This window comes from Narcine bancroftii, chromosome 12 (assembly GCF_036971445.1).
Source record: "Narcine bancroftii isolate sNarBan1 chromosome 12, sNarBan1.hap1, whole genome shotgun sequence".
In the NCBI taxonomy this organism is placed as follows: Eukaryota; Metazoa; Chordata; class Chondrichthyes; order Torpediniformes; family Narcinidae; genus Narcine; species Narcine bancroftii.
Window position 1 is genome coordinate 28,202,479 of NC_091480.1, and position 12,472 is coordinate 28,214,950.

Below are 12,472 nucleotides of genomic sequence, written 5' to 3' on the forward strand. Positions count from 1 at the left end.
TTCTGGAATTAAATGGATCATGATTTAATTTTTTAAATTTAGTTTTTAAAATTTAATTTAGAGACATAGGCCCTTCTGGTCCATGAGCCTGTGCCGCCCAAATACACCAATTAACCTACTAACCCCGTAAGTTTTTGGAGGATGGGAGGAAACCAGAGTACCCAGTGGAAATCCATGGGGTCACGGGGAAAATGTACAAACTCCTTACATACAGCGCCAGATCTGAACCTGGTTCGCTGGTGCTGTAACAGCGTTGCCCCAACATCTACGTTTTATGACATTAAATTTATGTGAAAAGTATTTACTTGAGTAGGCTTCCCAAACCACTTCCAAAGTTGTCTGGCTGGAAGGAAGGCGGCAATCTTAGGCCGGTTTTCCACCGACGGCAGCCGCTGGCGTTTGGCAAGCTCTTTGGTAGTCGGAAGATGGATGCCATCTCTCTTCTTGGCCTTACTCTTGTTGTTGCTCTGTTGCTTCTTCTCCTTCTGGGCTTGCTGCTGGGGTGCACATTGGGGCTGTGCTTCCGGCAACGAGCTTGCCTGCTGGCCTGAGGAGACGCTGGGTGCCGGCACGGACTGACAGCTGGACTCCTCATCTGAGCTGCAGGACGAATCTTCATCGGTGGTCGAGGATGAAGAGGATGAGCTGGACGAGGATGAGGAAGAGGATGAGGAAGTGGAAGATGAGGACTGAGATGATGAGGACACAGGTGATGATGCTCTTGAGCTTGAGGTGCTGCTGTTGGCTTGAGCCACTCCTGCGTCATTCTGCCGATCATCCTCTGCATCAGATTCAGGGCTGCTACTACTACTACTGCTGCTACTTGCAGTACTTTCCCCATCTTCCTTCTCTTTGCTTTTCATTTTGCTTACAACACCAGAACTGCTGCCAAAGGTCCCACCAGAGTAGGCCACTCCAATGTTTGGCTCCTTCTTGGCAGCCTTGGTTTTTGAGGGCTTCTGTTTGGCCTCGCTGTTTGCTGTCGTTGCTGGATAAGGTAGGTTGAGCATGGCTTTGTTGTCCACCTTGCTTGTTAAATGTTGGTCTTCCATCATCATTGCTTTTGTCTTCTTGGTCTTGGGTGACATCACCCCTTCATGGTCAAGTTTAATGAGAATCTCAGACTCCAGCTGTTTCCTCACTCCCTTCCCAACAGTCCCAAATTCTTGAGGTTCCTCTTCCACCTTTTTCCCCTTCTTTGATTTCACTTTCAATCCAGTGGTCTCGGAAGTGAGGAATGAGTCAGCTGAGGCAGGCAGGTCGCCGTACATTTCCGTGCCGAGAGCATTCACGAAAACAGGTGGGCGAAAGGCAGATGGCTGCTGTGTGCATTGTTTTAGATCGGCCTTTCCTTTGGTCACTTTCTTCTTCTTCTCCTTCATGCCTTTGCGTGAAACTCCACTGGTGTTCCTTTTCTGGAGACACTTCTTCAATGGCTTCCCAGCTTGCTTACTCTGGCCCTCTATGCTACCCTGATCTTCTGTCAGGCCGGTGATCTCAGTCTGATCTGAAGCGCAGTCTGTTCCTGTAAAAGGAAAAATATCTCAATTATTACTTCATATCTTCTTCCTTTATTTTCCCTCATCCTTGCCCTTTCAGGAAGGCCTGAACACACTGTAGTTGTTCGCTGGGGCCAATATTTAACCCCCAATCACCATTATAAAAAAATAAGACGATCTATCACTTTGTTACATACGAATTCACCTCTGAGTTTATTACATTAGAACAGTGCCCACACCATGAGATTATTTCCAAATAGAAATAAAAATGTATCATAACTTGCACCATCCTGGAAACTTCAACAAATGCTAAGTAAGATAGGTTTGGAGTATTGGAATAGAAGAAGGCTCCTTAAACCTTGCAGCCTGTTGCTCTTTTCAGATGGTCCTTGGACATCATCTACTTACTAACCCTGATTCCGCAAGTTCCTTCACTGAACAATATTTTATCCACCTCCATTCTGATTCCTGGCCCGACCAGCTTTATTGAGAAAGTGTTCCAGTTCTCAAAATGCTTCCTGACATACTTTCCTTTCCAGTAGGTTTAAGTATAAAATCTCAGCCCATACATGTACCGAGGGAAGAATAATCAATGACCAGCTTACCGCTTTTGCTTTTGGTGGAGGTTTTCCTTCCACGGCCTTTGTTTTTTGTTACAATAGTCTTGCAGCTCTGAGTGTTGGCCTCCTTGCTCTCCACAGAATCTTTGCTGGACTTCCTGGTCTGCCGTTTGGTGTTGGGCACCAGCAAGGCAGGTGACGGCTCAGCACCTGTGAAGAGGAAGCCAGTCTCTGAATCAGACACTGACAAACATCGCACTTTTAACATTTGTGCTACTCATGACAGCAAAAGATGCAACGAAAGAAGGAAAGTAAAACATTCCTGGTGAGCGAGCAGGATGGGGGAGGAAATTTAACACCACTGCCTTTTGCACCTGAAGATGTTCACTCGTTTCACCTCTTGAGGGAGTTCAGAATTCATTGGACTCGGCTGCAAGCTAATTGGCCAATTATAAGAATACCCCTCATTATTCTGGAGAACATACTGGTTGCAGTCTGGAGTGCAAGGTTTCATAATGGCCCTGTAATGCACATGAAGATCCAAAAAGCAACAGGAGGGTTGGAGATAGCTTAGCTAGGACAAAAAACCCCCCAGGATAACTATATTTTGGGGTGAATCTGTCTGGCTGGAATCAGCAGTTCCAAGCATTAGACTGTTTAAATTTCAGTGAGTCTCAACTCGTCACTTTGCTTTGGACGAGGCAAAGCCAAAGACCAGGTTCGCGAGGTCTGCTAACGTTGTACTTGGGATCTGCCCTCTGGTTCTGCTTCAGGTCACATCTGGTGATGGATTGAACACCACATTGAATTCAATGAAAACTTGAGGCAAAAAAGATTAAGAGGGAAAGAAAAAAAGTAACATTTTTTAAAGAATTTCACTGGTTTAATTTTTAATTTAACACTTTTATCTCAACTATTTTAAGAAGGTTTTGTACTTACTTCAATTTTAAGCATCTTTGAAGGCAAGATATTTAAAACTTGTTCAAATTGTTTTACAAGCTTTGACAAAAGACAAAAGTCCACTCCTAAATTTGCTTCCCGTCCTCGCCTTTCAGAGAGTCTTGTGGCCAGGCTTCCCTGAGATTTGAGCCCTTGGTGCCAAGACCTCACTGTCTACCTCAAGCTCTCTGCCTCTAGTCCAGATGACCTTTGTGTGGGTGGGTGGGGACTGCAGTTGGTGCCCTTGCATAGCCAGCATGATCCTGTCCATTGTATCGACTCTTAAAGCAAATGTACACTCAGGTATAATGCTGATGCCATTTCTTCACATCCAGCCAACGAACTTTGGCCTTCCCTATCACCACTTAACCATAACAGTCTTCGAACATGAATGGGTGCAGTTTGAACCAAGGCCACTGGACTTACGTACATTGAATCTTATAGTCTGGAGGTAGGAGGCGGATGTGCGAAATAGGAATCCGCCCAGTATCCCCATCATCAAACTCCACTGTAATCAAGTCCTCGTCTTCATCGGGGTCTGGACTCCCTAAGGAAAGCAAAACAGCAGAAAGGGAAACAAGGTTAGGAGTAAAATTAAGGGAAGGAATGGAGATCTGGTTTGTAGCTGTAAAGGAACACATGGTAATTTGGGTAGTGTTTGCTTGTACTGGTTGAAAACAATCTTGAGAAAGTACTTGAATTAGTTCAGGATGGTAAGCCCAAAGGTTTAAAAAAAAAGACGAGCTCACCAATTAATTGTAGGAAAATATGCAATAAATTATCAGCTGTGATGTACTCAAGTGATTGAGGCTTCAGGACTTTCAGACTGAGCGGTGCTCTATGAGCAAAGCAGTCATTTACCGAGTAAGATATTAATCGAATGTCATGTCTGGATATAAATTTTTTCTCCTCACTATAATTGAGGAAGTCAGTGGATTAGGTGAAAAATTTTTATTGCGCTCAACCAACATAAAAATGCACAGTTATCTGGTCATTCTCTTAGTGCCATTTGTAGCATTACCAGCAGTGACCAGATACAGAAAATTATGGGTCCAATGTACACCCAAGTATGCAACTATACTGAAGCGTTGGATGGAAGCAGTCCAACCCACTGACTTTCTTCATCAAGATGAAATCCATGATTAAAAAAAAGAAATCCATTCAGCCCTCTGTATTTTTTTGAAAGGACTTTCCAAATTCACCACAGGTGATTCCCCACAGCCCCTTGATGGGATTTTTTTTTCTAATTTCAGGCTTGTATCACAGAATGCGTTAAAGTTAATATTAATGAAGTCTGGAACAATCATATGAAAAATATACTCAGTAAATAAAAATATGCTTAAATGGCAACTTAGAAAGTGACAACAAGAAATTTTTCAGTATTCTGCGATGCAATTGGTGATGGAAAGTTGAGTAGGTCAGGTGTTCAGTTATAGGAGAACTTTTAGTCACCAATCCTAATATCAGTTTGAAATAAGAACCAAATGGAATCAAGGCCAGGTGATATAACCCAATGGAATTTCTAAGTTGACACTGAAATAGTTAAATCAAGCAACTAATAATGCAGATGGAACATCTGAGAAAAATGTTTTCCTTTACCAATTTTTAAAGAGCTAAGAATTATTTTAATTTTGCTCAGAAACCAAAATATAAAACTTATGATTTTATATTTTGGATCAATTACCATCTTCCCAATGTGACAATTCATCAAATATTTTTAACAAAATCTGATATTGTATTTAATGGGAAAACTTTGCCCAAATCACACAAAACACCTGCCAACACCTGCATTTATGCCAACACCATTTATGCCAACACCACAGAATTTCCAGCTGTGATTGAGATAATTGATCTTCAGCAGGCAGGAATTGGATTACTGATCTTCAGAGGAGAGGACAGGGATGGACATAACAGACTCTTTATAAATTAGGACACTAGATTCCTCACTGAGCAGGGAAACAGGCAGAGATTTTTCTTAATCCCGACTGCTCAGAATACCTTCACCTGACTTTGCACATAAATTGAAGAGGAGACATTTTCAGGCTAATCATTAATATTCACTTCTCAGGCTTATATTGAAGATCACCAACTTTGACGAACAGTTTTTAAGCTCTGGATTTCCTTCCCTAACTTTGCCACCACTCTCAAAGCTTCACTTTTTGACTAATCTTTTATGTCACTTATCTTATTATATGGCTCGATGTTAAATATTGTTCATTAACTGCTCTCTTAAGGGTGAGTAACAAATTTTCATTTGTTTTAGATGTGATACTGCCAATAACTGGTGCCCAGGAAAGCTGTCTTCCTCAGCAGAGCAAGGATTGACCTCAGCAAGGGCCAAATTTCAACAGTCAAACCTCTTGTTTAAAAAACCTTTAAAAAATGGAACTGCTGCCACAGAAAAATGGGCAATGATCACAGGTCACCTGTTTCTGGGTGAAATAGTAATTTACATTAATAGATTTTGCTGCAACATCTTGCTTTAACCCTATGGATTCAGAATTTCCTGCTGATCTCCGAAACCAAGAGTTCCTTGAGTTTGAAGGAAGTCTGCAGGAGGAAAGCTAAGTATGTCATCTTTTTCCTCATGCACATTAACGCAGCCATGGGGATAATTTTCCTTAAAATTAAATGTTCCTTTGAATTCTGTTCTTTATGGGGATGATTAGAGCTGTGGCGGATACTTAAGACCTCAATCATTTATGATGCCTCTCACCTCTCTCCTGTTGCTATTTAGGGAACATTCTGGGAATCTCCAGACAGGGATGGAGTATAAGATCCTGTAGAGCTTTTCATGCTTTGTACAGCCTTGTAAGCCACCTTCAATATGTTCCTACTCCATTCCAAGAGAGAATTTCTTTTTGTAGGAAGTGTGCCAAATGGCCTTTGGCTGGTGTACAGAAAACGAACATAGTCTGACTGGTTTCATTCCATGTAGACAACTGCAAGCTTTGGTTTTGCCAGTATAGCAGGAGCTGAGTATTGCAGATTTATGAGAATAATTAGAGAATAGCAGTTATCACAATGTCAGTGGGCTGTGTGATAAATTTCTGCATCACATTCAAGAGCAGAGCGATAAATCTGCCTTGAAAGAAAAAGGCTCGACGCATTTGAAAAACTTACAAGCTTTGAAGACCTCCCTGTCAGTTTTCGGGATCACTTAACCATTTTTGTTATTGCATTAAGTACTAGTTCCTTAATGCTGATTTATTACAAGCAATGGGTTGGATCAAAGGTTATAGAACAACTGGGAAAAAGGAGGAAGGGAAAACCCCTCAAAAGAGGGCCTTTTCTAATATGGGATTTATTATAACCCGACAGGTTAAGTAAGTGCTGAACAGTGAGATTAAAGTGAATGCTAATTTCTGTATTTTACAAGAACCTCAATGAATTGAGTCAAGCTGATTCAGTATCTCTCCCGAATGGTCATTTCTGAGGGCTGGAGAGAGTTTACTTTTGCTCAAGGCAGCATTACCAATCTATTTTTCCTAGTCATGGTGTTATCTCCACCTGACCTTTCAGCTGGCAAAACAATTGCATGGGACTGTTTTTGAAAATAATATCCCTGGTATTCTAGCCATCATTTACTGCTCAACACCATTTAAACCTCTTGCTTCATTTAGTGATTGGTGTTTCTTGATACAAGTTTACTAGAACATGTCCCTTATTACTATCCATTGCACTTCATTGACTGATATGTGCTTCAGAATGTCCTGAAATGAAGAAAGCACAATATGAAAGCTTGATAAGGCACAATATGAAGGTTCCATTGCTTCAGATGTGATAGAGGGGGAGGGATGAAAGGGGAAAGAGTCAGGGAAAATGCTGTGCAAAGTCAGGACAGCCAGGAGGGGTTATCTACAGAGGCTATATGTGTGGAGCTGAGGAATGGGAAAGGTGTGATCACACTGATGGAATTGTATTATAGATCATCCAGAGAGAATTCAAGGAGCAAATTTGTAGGGAGATAGCAGACTGATGTAAGAAGCACAAAATTGTGATAGTAGGAGATTTTAACTTTCTACATATTGACTGGGGCTCACATACAGTGAAAGGGCTGGATGGCTTGGAGTTTGTGAAATGTTGTCTAAATTGATATATAGAGGTACCAACGAGAGAGGATGCAATACTTGATCTCCTATTAGGGAACCAGATAGGTCAGATGACAGAACTATGTGTAAGCAAACATTTTGCGTCCAGTGACCATAATGTCAATAGTTTCAGTTAATTATGGATCAGGATAGATCTTGTCCTCAAGTTCAGATTCTAAATTGGAAAAAGGCCAATTTTTGTGGAAATGAGAAAGGAACTGAGAAGAGTGGATTGGGATAAGCTGTTGTCTGGCAAGGATGCGTTGAGAGTGCAGAATTTGCATGTTCCTGGTAGTATTAAAGGCATAGGGAACCCTAGTTTTCAAGGGATATTGGTGATCTGGTTAAGAAAGAGATGGAGATGTATAGCCAGTAAAGGCAACAAGGATCTAATGAGGTAACTTGAAGAGTACAGAAAATGCATGAAAATTCTCAAGAAGGAAATCAGGAAAGCAAAAAGAATACAAGAGGTTTCTTTTGGCAGATAATGTGATGGTAAACCCAAGGGGTTTCTACGTATATTAAGTGAAAAAGGATGGTAAGGGGCAAAATTGGTCACCTAGAGGATCAGAGTGGTCAATCATGTGTGGAGCCTCACGTACTGACATAGAGCATAAGGAAGGAAGGGAAACGACAGAAGTGTCATGGAACATATGGAGATTAAGGAAGAGGAGATGCTTGCTGCCTGACAGCAAATAAAGACAGATAAATCCCCCGGGCCTGACAAGATATTCCCTTGGATCTTGAGGGAGACTAGTGCAGAAATTACAGGAGCCCTGACACAAATAATTAAAATGTCCTTAGCCACGGGTGAGATGCCTGAGGATTGGAGGGTTGCTCATGTTATCCTGTTGTTTAAAAAGCCTCCAAAAATAAACCAGGTAATTATAGGCCAGTGAGCCTGACGAGTGTAGTAGGAAAATTATTGGAAGAAGTTCTGAGAGATAGGATATATAGGTATTCGGACAGCCATGGGCTGATTAAAGACAGTCAACGTAGCTTTGTGCATGATAGTTAGGGTTTAACCAATCTTGTAGTTTTTTGCAATGAGGTTACCGAGAAGCTAGATGACAGAAAGGATGTGTTTGTTGTCTGTGTGGACTTTAGCAAACCATTTGACAAGGTCCCACATGGGAGTTAGTTCGAAGGTAATGATACTATAATCCACGGAGAGGTTGTAAATTGGATTGAAAATTGGCTGTGTGGGAGAAAACAGAGAGTGGTAAGGGATGGTTGCTTCTCAGGCTGGAGGCCTGTGACTAGTGGATGATAATGTGGTAAATTGGATCAGCAAGTTTGCTGAGGACACAAAGATAGGAGGTGTAGTGGACAGCGAGGAAGATTTTCAAAGCTTGCAGAAGGATCTACATGGGTTTTCACTGGGGGCACCGGTTTCCTCCCACTGTTCAAAAAATGTACCGGGGTGTAGGTTAATGGGGTATAAATTGGGCGGCACGGACTTGTGGGCCGAAATGACCTGTTACGGTGCTGTATATCTAAATTAAAAAAAAAAATTAAGGTTCCCTCCCACTCATTCCCCTCCTTCACTTCAACTCCCTTCCTAAATTCCTCTGGGGGAAAAAAAATAACATTGCATCAATAACATGGAAAATAAACTACAATAGTTTTATTATGTCTCAGAAGAAAAATCATTGCGCAGGCAAACTAGGAGTGATTGTGTGACCTCTGTAGTTCAAGGCAACCCCATTAGAGTTCCTCCAGCTAAATTTGCTTTAAGCTTTTGTTCCTCACATTTCCTACACGAGTGGCAGAGTCTCATCCGAGTCTCTGCGATTTTTTTCATTAACGACAGCCCGAAAACACAGGCTTCCAATAGCATAAAATTTCCTTTGGGATACAAAGTGACAGTGACGGGTACCTCTAACAACGGTTCCAGGGTAGAGGCAGCGATACTGTTGACTCCAATATGCAGCGATACGGGTACCTTCAGGCAGTAACCTCACAGAGGAGGGTTTAACATCAATAATCTGCTTCAAAAAGATATTAGAAAGAAAACAAGATGCAAAATTAAAATTTGAATTTCAGATCGTTTCAGTTGTCACACACACTCTCTTTGGGCGCAATGCTCTTGGGTTTAACTTGTTCAACAATTTGAAAAATGTGTACTTTTGAAGATCTGTATGAAATATATAACCATATAACAGTTTATGGCATGGAAACAGGCCATTTTGGCCCTACAAGTCCACACCAGTTTACTCAAACAACTCCCACTTCTATTCAACAGCTTTATGTTGGAAAAGTATTACTGAAGGAAAGAAACTGACTGAGCGTCATAAGGAGAAATGGCAGATTGCCAAAATTTTGAATGAAGAGTAAATTTACTACCATCTTGCAGGGAGGGGAATATCAGAACTTGGGATCAGGGAGGTAAAGACTTGATCATGGATGGGAGAGAGATCAAATCTATGGAGGACCAAGATGGTAGAATTATAAGGATCTTATAGGATTGTGAGGCTGGAGAGCAATAACAATCTGAAGTCATTATATGTTTGCAAGCACAGGAGAGACAGCTCATCAGACCAGTCATAGGGCTTTGGCGCTGTGAGCTCAGATCTCAGGAATGCCACAGAGGAACCACCCATGGGGTGTTACACTTACAGTTGGTCTTGGACCTTCATCCTTATCCTAAAAACACAGTAAAGCTATTTCAACAGTGAGAGAAATTAACCAAGACTGTTTGAACTGTTAAATTTTCCTTTCCTCTAGAAAATAAGCCTTGAAATATTTTTCCTGAAACCGGGCTATAGATGCTGTTACAAAGCATCAAAGCATACTGGGGGGGGGGGGGGGGGGGGGGGGAGGAGGAAATGGGGGAGGGGGAGGCGATCATAACATCATAACACCACTGTAAACTTCACACAACAAACTCCTTACTAACTAATGTATTAGAATGCCAAACCCAATAACAGTAAATATCAATGAAACAAATAATTTTATTGGGCATATGCTTCCAACAGAAAATCTCACTGCTTCTGGGTGGGTAAAAAAGGTATGTATTAGTTTACTGGTTGAACAGAAAAGTTGGGTAGCATGGTTACCGTCGGGTGGCACAGTTGGCATAGCAGTTAGCTCAACACTATTACAGTCCCAGGGTTCAAATCCGACCACTGTTTATAAGGAGATTGTACGTTCTAGCCATGATTGTGCATGTATCCTCCTCATGCTCCAGTTTCCTCCAAAAATATGGGGGTTGTAGATCAATTGGGGCATTTGGACAGCATGAGCTCATGGGCCTGAAGGACTGGTCACTATGGTGTACTGTATGTCTAAAAATGTTAAAAAGTCTGATTTCTGTGCACTTAAAAATTTGTTGAGTTAAATGTGATCAGAACATCAGACACAGCAAGGATCTGTAGTCTCATAATTGTCTGATCTTCTTTGTTCTGAGGGTTTTCACTCTTCAACTCGAAACGAGATGGAAGGAAAGCTCACACAAAATCATTACTTGCTAAAGCAGAATACAGAATGCAAACAAATCTCAGCAGATACATTTTATGGATGTCGAGGTAAGGGTGATAAGCCACTCACCGCTTCTAGCAGGAGCTGTTCCAATGAATAGATGTGAGGACGGTTTCCTCTCTCTCCCTCTACAACCACCCGGTATCTAAATTAGGAATTGACATATTCAGGTAAGGACCCAAAGTATTCCAGAATTTTTCCATGGTCCATATTATTACACTACACGGGTAACATGTGAGCAGGAATGGTTGCATGATTTTTAAAAAAAATCACTGATTACTTAACAACTGTTGATGATGAATGGAAATAAAAGTGGCTGAAGTTAACTCCAGAATTTATCAAAGAAAATGAAACATGAGAAATATAAGCAAGAATAGGCCAGAAATGAGCCTGTTCAGCATTTCAATATAATCCTGGTCTCTTTAGGCCTCAACTCTACTTTTCTGCCAGATCTCCATGACACTTTATTTTAAAAAAAATCTACCTCAGCCTTGGAATATATTTATTCACTCCTTGGCCCTTCTCATAATTTGCATCTTGAAAAGGTGGCCCATATTCTGAAATTGTGTCTCCTTGTTCTGGATTCCTCCAACAAGGGGAAACATCCTCATCACCTCAGTTGTTAACTCCCACATCAAAATTAATATTAGTTTGCCAGTTCTTTGTCCAGTAGAGACTTTTTTTTAATAGATACAATGAAATATTTTCTGATTATTATTACTACTCTAAAGCAGGACCTCAGCTTCAATGAAATTTTATTTATAAGCAGAAAAGTCAAAAGGGTACAAAACAGAATCACATTTCTCGTGAAAAGCACATTAGTAGTTAATTCTATATTGTGTATTATTGTTACTGTTGAAATGATACCTAACAGGAGATTTGTGCATCGCAAGCCCCCATAAATAAGTGATTGAGATCAGATCATTTGTCACCGCGATATTGATTGAGAGAAAAATATTTGTGAAGTCACTACTAATATTGACCAAAATGATGTCTTGGAATCTTTACGAAACGAGACAAGACTTTGGTTTAGTGCTGTACTAATTGGAACTGCTCGGTGATAATGGTCAAGATTCTGCCCTCAAGTCTCTGGAACCACAATCTTCTGGACAAAGAGACGAGAGACCTACCTCAGCCACCTTAACCTGGGCTCTGGCTCGACCAGATTTATTATCCTTGCGCCCATTAGCACAAAGTGTGACAAATCTGTCAAATGCTCCTTGTTAAAATTATCCCTTGAGGTTAGAAGTTAATCATTTAGATTGAAGAGACGAATTATATATATTTTGTGCTACGACAAAGCAGCTATTGTTTATGTTGCGTTCAGTTCCAGTGCCCATCAAGGCATGTGACTACAGCACGACCTCCTAGTTACTTCAGAACACTCCTAACCTCACCATGAACTTGACTGATCTAATTTCTTGCTCAACTCAGAATAGGGTATGATGTGAAAACTGAGTTATTTCCCTCAGCAAAAAAAACAAAAGGATTCTGATAGTTTCATCATCGAAATGTGGCTTGTAGATCCATTAGGGTCTCGTCGCTTACAGAATACTTTAGGATTTGCTGCTTCCTTTCCTCCAACTGTAGAACACTCTCCCCTTGAGTCAGAGGCACTGTCACAGATCTGAGCTGCAGCCTTCTCACAGAGTGCTACCCTGCCACCAGTGCCATCCTTTCATCAAACTCAGGCCACTTCAGGGGAATATAAAAGGGCCCATGGCACTATTCAAAAAAGGATAAAATATTCTCCCCAGTGCCCAGGCCAATCAATACTTATTCCTCAAAAGCAAAATCAATCGCAATGATTGAGTCATTATCCTGTGGCTTGTGCTTAACTTGGCAGGTGTGCTGCAATCCCGGAGTCTGCAGTCTCTCTCGTTTCACATAGCGGGTGGACTTC

At 41.2% G+C, this 12,472-nt stretch overlaps 1 protein-coding gene across 13 annotated transcripts in view; it reads right to left on the reverse strand.

Moving 5' to 3' along the window:
- The window catches only part of tnrc18 (trinucleotide repeat containing 18), a 174,086-nt gene that overhangs the window by 16,340 nt on the left and 145,274 nt on the right, over nucleotides 1-12,472 (reverse strand). For 12 of the 13 annotated variants that reach the window (XM_069905046.1, XM_069905054.1, XM_069905056.1 and 9 more), the window contains 5 exons: nucleotides 10,639-10,714; nucleotides 8,969-9,077; nucleotides 3,429-3,545; nucleotides 2,105-2,302; nucleotides 306-1,525 (listed from right to left, as the gene is read on the reverse strand). In XM_069905046.1, the coding sequence (XP_069761147.1) occupies nucleotides 306-1,525; nucleotides 2,105-2,302; nucleotides 3,429-3,545; nucleotides 8,969-9,077; nucleotides 10,639-10,714 (1,720 nt within the window). The remainder of the gene's footprint in view (nucleotides 1-305; nucleotides 1,526-2,104; nucleotides 2,303-3,428; nucleotides 3,546-8,968; nucleotides 9,078-10,638; nucleotides 10,715-12,472) is intronic. The other variant, XM_069905049.1, reaches the window with a different exon arrangement.